Source organism: Alligator mississippiensis, chromosome 15 (genome assembly GCF_030867095.1).
Source record: "Alligator mississippiensis isolate rAllMis1 chromosome 15, rAllMis1, whole genome shotgun sequence".
In the NCBI taxonomy this organism is placed as follows: Eukaryota; Metazoa; Chordata; order Crocodylia; family Alligatoridae; genus Alligator; species Alligator mississippiensis.
Window position 1 is genome coordinate 23,955,984 of NC_081838.1, and position 5,425 is coordinate 23,961,408.

General features: G+C 64.6%; 1 protein-coding gene across 3 annotated transcripts; it reads left to right on the top strand.

Annotated features, from left to right (window-relative positions):
- On the top strand, nt 1-5,080 carry LOC106740350 (zonadhesin-like). Of its 3 annotated transcripts, none has more exons than XM_019477948.2 (10): nt 1-155; nt 544-688; nt 1,202-1,446; nt 1,558-1,722; nt 2,375-2,502; nt 2,948-3,219; nt 3,346-3,554; nt 4,407-4,536; nt 4,704-4,879; nt 4,977-5,080. In XM_019477948.2, exons 1-10 carry the CDS (start codon nt 96-98, stop codon nt 4,989-4,991), a joined length of 1,545 nt encoding a protein of 514 aa, XP_019333493.1. In that variant the 5' UTR covers nt 1-95; the 3' UTR covers nt 4,992-5,080. The 3 variants fall into 3 exon arrangements, 2 of the variants coding, with proteins under 2 accessions (XP_019333493.1, XP_019333494.1); XM_019477949.2 differs by having other exon boundaries at nt 4,719-4,879; XR_002087140.2 differs by lacking the exons at nt 4,704-4,879; nt 4,977-5,080 and adding an exon at nt 4,003-4,253 and having other exon boundaries at nt 4,407-4,494.
- Nucleotides 5,081-5,425: the final 345 nt, after the last annotated feature.

The following is a 5,425-nucleotide window of genomic DNA, read 5'->3' on the forward strand; positions in this document are numbered from 1 at the left end:
CCACTACGAGATGTCGCCCCAGCGCTTTGTGGCTGCCTGTGTCCAAGCTGTGTGTGCAGGGGGAGGCGCCGCGCTCTGCCCTGCGGTGGAGGTCTATGCTGCCCGCTGTGCCCAGCTCGGCCTGCCCGTGGACTGGCGCCAGCCCCACCGTTGCCGTGAGTCCAGGATGCCTGGGTTCTCTGGAGGAGGGGAGGGGCCCAGATGCCTGGGTTTCCCCCCAGTCAACCTGTCTTTGCCCCTGCTCAGTGCTGTCATGCCCAGCCCCCGGCCAGTACTCGCCCTGTGCCTCCCCCTGCCCCCCCAGCTGCACCGAACCCTGGGGGGGGGCAGTGCCCAGGAGTGCCCTGCATTGAGGCCTGCGTCTGCCCCACCCCGTTCGTGTCCAGTGCCAGTCGCTGTGTCCACCCCCTGCAGTGCGGCTGCACCCGGCCTGACAGGCAGCACTACGCGCCCCCATCAATACCTGGATTCTCTAAGGGGGGGGCACTGAGGGAGCCCAGACACCCCAGTTCTCCACTCACCCCTGTACCCACCCCCCTTCAGGTGGGTGAGAGCTGGATGGACGATGCCAACTGCACGCGGCGGTGCACGTGCCGCAGCCCGGAGAACATCGCCTGTGAGGCCTGGAGCTGCCTCCCCGGGCAGGAGTGCAGTGAGCGTGGCAGGTGGCTGGGCTGCCATGACACACGTGAGTCTCCTCCCCAAAGCTGGGCACAGCCGGGCCCCATTATACCCATCCTGGCCCCTAGAGCTGGGTGCATCCGGGCCCCGTTACACTCACCCTAGCCCCCGCAGAGCTGGGTGCATCCAAGCCCCTTTACACCCAGTTGGAGCCCCCCAGAGCTGTGCACACCCAGGCCCTGTTCCATCCATCCCAGGCTCCCAGAACTGGGTGCATTGCAGCCCCATTACACACAGCCCTGCCCTCTCAGTGCTGGGCATACCCAGGTGCTGTTACCTCCAGTCCAGCCCCTTAGACCTGAGCACATCCAGGCCCCATTACACCCTGCCCAGCCCAGCCCAGCCCAACCCAGCCCCCCAGAACTGGGCACATCTGGGCTTGTTCTACCCAGCCCAATCCTGCAGTGCTGGGCGCATCCAGACCCTGTTAAACCCAGCCCAGCCCCTCAGGGCTGAGTACCCCACCAGACCCTGCCCCACCCCGCTGGGCCGCCCCCAGAGCCAGCCACCCCTTCCGCAGGTGCGGCCACATGCTATGTGTTCGGCAACCTGCACTATGTGACCTTCGATGGGGCATCAGTGACCTTGACAGGCACCTGCTCTTACACGCTTGCCCGCGTGTGTGGCACCCACCCAGGCCTGGAGGACTTCACTGTCATGGGCACCAATGCGCCCAGTGACGCCCCCGGCTCCTCCTTCCTGGTGCGGGTAGACATGACGGTGGGCGGTGCCTGCATGGCCCTACTGCGTGGGCACCAGGTCTTGGTGAGCAGCCTGGACGCCTGAGTCTTGTCGGAGGACCTCCAGGCCTCTGTTCCCCCCACCCCACAGGAATGGGTGGCAGTGAGGGTGACCCCTGACCCTTGACCCTGGCAGGTGGATGGGGTCAGGGTGAGCCCACCACTGCGGAACAGGCTGCGGGGACTGGCGGTGACGGAGGCCGGCACCTTCGTGGAGGTGCGCAGCCAGGGAGGCCTGGTGCTGCGCTATGATGGGCACCACCTGCTGGAGCTCCGTGTGCCCGGGGCCTACTACAGCCAGGTGACCCCTGACCCCTTAGCCAACCTCCCACTCTCATTTCCTCCCTGTGGGTTGTGCTCCTGGGAGGCCAGGCCTGAGCTCCCTGGAGACCACACCTACTTGGAGTGTGACCACTGACCCTGAAGATGTGACCCCTGACCCCTGTGGGGTCCTGTGCCCTATGATCCCTGCTTGGCTTTACCCAGGCTGGCTCTGCCCCCTTGACCCCTTCCTATATGTGGTCCCTGCCCTTTAAGCTTTGACCTTTGACCCCTCTGGTGGCCTTTGACCCATGATTTTTGGGGCTGGCTCTTGCTGGGCTTTGACTCCTGACTTGTGGTCCTTGACCTCTGTGTGTCTCTAATACTTACCCCCCTTGACCATTGGTGTCTGTTCCCCCTGCTGGGCTGTGAGATATGACCCTTGGCCTTTGATCTCTGATTCCTGCTGGGCTCTGAGGCATGCCCCTGCTGGGGTCATGCCCCTGCCCTTTGAGCCATGATTTTTGGGGGCCTGGCTTGCACTGGACCCGTGACTTTGGCCTTTGACCCCCCTGCTGGCTTCTGTCACTTGACCCCCTGACCCTATCTCCTTCCCATGCACGTCAGGCCCTGGCTCATTCCCTGTTTTGACCCTTGACCAAGGCTCTGACCCCTAACCTCTGACCTCCCAGGTGTGCGGCTTGTGCGGCAACTTCAACCACCAGCCTGAGGATGACCTAACTTTGCCAGCTGGGTGCCCGGCCCCCAGCGCCCCTGCCCTGGGCAGCGCCTGGCAGGCGCCCGGGCCCTCCCCACCAGGGTCAGAGGCAAGGGGGCAGTGGGGCAGACCACTGCTCAGTGGGGTGGGAGTGGTGGGGAGCATTGCCTGGGCTAGGGACAGACCATTGTCCATTGGGGGCATGGGGTAGGCAACTGTCCAGCTGGGGGTGGGGGAAATCATTTTGCAGTGGGGGGGATTGGGTTAGATCATCGTCCCATGGGGAGACACTGAGCTAGACCATTGTGTCATAGTGGGGGGCATTGGGTTAGACCACTTCCTGGTTCAGCAGGGGGGGCAATTGGGTGAGCCCATTCTCCAGTACTGGGGGCACTGGTGTAAAACATTCTTCTACTGGGGGGAGGAAACGAACCAAACCATTCTCCAGGTGGAGGCGGGAAGACCTTTGGATGGATCAGCCCTTTTCCACCCAGTTGAGGGGGTCACGGGTTGGTTCGTACTATCTCACCTGAACTTCCACCCCCAGGTGCCAGGAGGACAACAGCGAGGACCTGATGCCCCCCTGCTCCCCGGAGGACTTAGCACGTTGGGCCGCCCTGTGCCAGGAGCTGCAGGCGCCTGTGTTCGCCGTCTGCCACCCACGGGTGCCAGTTGCCCCCTTCGCTGACGCCTGCCTCTTCGACCTGTGCGCAACCCGGGGCCAGGCCTCGGCCCTCTGCTATGCCGCCCAGGCCTACTCCAAGGCCTGCCAGGCCCAGGGGGGCCCCCCTGTTGCCTGGAGGAACAGCACCTTCTGCCGTGAGGACCCAGGCATCTGGGCAGGGGGGCGACGGCTGTATCCAGGACCTGTTACACTCAGCTGTGACCCACCCCAGAATTGGCTGCATCCTGCTAACCCCACTGTCTCTTTGTGTCTCCCCTCAGCCCTCCTATGCCCCCTGAACAGCTGCTACACGCCATGTGCCCCAGCCTGCCCGCCCAGCTGCGCTGAGCCCCTAGCACCCACGGCCTGCCCCGAGGACCAGGCCTGCAGCGAGGGTTGTGACTGTGACGTGGGGCACCTGCGCAGCGGTGATGCCTGCGTGCCTGCAGGGGAGTGCGGCTGCGTGGATGATGAGGGACACTACCACAGCGTGAGGGTCATGGTCCCCCCCCTGAACTGGGCACATCTGGGCCCTGTTAAACCCAGCCCGGCCCCCCCAGAGCTGGGCGCATCTGGGCCCTGTTACACCCAGCCCAGCCCCCCAGAGCTGGGCACATCCCAGCCTGTGCAGTGACCCCACTCCCCTCTCCACCCCCACCCCAGGCAGGTGCCACATGGCTGCTGCCAGGCTGCAAGCGGCACTGTACATGTGAGCCCGGAGGCTTCTGGACCTGCGAGAACTTCCTCTGCCCCCCGGGCTCATCCTGCACCTTGAGTGACACTGGCACCTACTTCTGCCAGGCTGCACGGGAGTTGGGCCCTTGTTCTACTCAGCCATGTCCCACCCCAGAGCTGGGCTCATCTAGGCCTGGTACACCCAGCCCACCCCCCAGAGTTGGTACAACCAGGCCCCCCTTGACTCCTGTCCACCCCTCCAGGCCTCCACCGCTGCACTGTCTCAGGGGACCCACACTACCAAACCTTCGATGGCCTTGTTCACCACTTCCAGGGGGCGGCGACCTACACCCTGATCCGGACCCTGGGGCAGCTCCCGCCTGGGCTGCCCCCACTCAGAGTAGCTGGGAGCAACCACCAGCGCCTGGGGCTGTGGCCTGTGGCCCTGCTGGAGGAACTGCACATGGCCCTGCCCAGCTACAATATCTCCCTGCTGCCTGGCCGGTGCCTGGTGGTGAGAGTCCTCCCCAGAGCTGGGCGCATCCAGGCCTTGTTACACTCAGCCTGGCCCTGAAGAGCTGGGCACATTGAGGCCCCATTAGACACAGCTTGGCTCCCTAGAGCTGGGCACAGTCTGGCAATTGATGGTCCTCGTTTCCCCCCCCAGGTGAATGGGGTGCTAACGAACCTGCCCTTCTCCCCTGATGACGACCTCAGCATCGGATTCTGGGGGCTGCAGATCCTGCTGCAGACCCAAGGCGGCTTCAGCGTCACCTTTGACGGACTCCACTATGCAGGTACTGAGGTCTATTATGCTCAGCCCAACCCTGCAGAGCTGGGCGTATCGGGGCTCTGTTAAACCCAGCCCAGCCTCCCAGAGCTGGGTGCATCCAGGCCTGTTACACCCAGCCCAGCCCCCCAGAGCTGGGTGCATCCAGGCCCCGTTACATTCCCCTTCCCTCAGCTGCTTGTCCCCCAGAGCTGGTGCTCCCCGAGCCATACCGAGGGGTGGTCGGGGGCTTGTGTGGGACCCTCAACGGGGACCCCGAGGATGACTTCACACTGCCAGATGGGGCCAGCACCCACAGCCTTGAGCGCTTTGGGGAGGCCTGGAGGGTGCATGCGCCCCCCCCACGACAGGTGAGACCACCCCCCACTACTTGCCCTGCCTCTAGCCCACAAGCCCTTCCCTTTGGAGTTTGACTCCATCCCCTGACTCTATTCCCCCCACTCCCAGGCAGTCGCTGCCTGAATCGGGGTTTGAGGCTGCCTGCCCCGCCTCGCGCTTGGCTGCTGTCAATGGGTCAGAGCAGTGCGGGGTCCTCGGGGCCCCAGGGGGGCCCTTCGCCGCCTGCCACCCCCATGTGCCCCCCGGCTCCTACCAGTGGTGAGCAGGGCTGCGGGTCAGGAGTGAGGCGCACCGGGTTCTGAGGGGGCTTCAGGTCCAGAGTGAGGGGCACTGGGATGGAGGGGGGAGTCACAGGTTAAGAGTGAGGAGCACCGGGATGGGGGTGGGACTGTGGGTCAGGAGTGAGGAGCACTGGGATGAGTGGGGCTGCAGGTTGGGAGTGAGGGCCACTGGGATGCGGGGTGGCGGGGGCTGTGGGTCGGGAGTGAGGGGCACTGGGCAGCCTCATTTAACACCTTCCTCCTTGCCAGGGACTGTATCTATGACCTCTGCGCCTT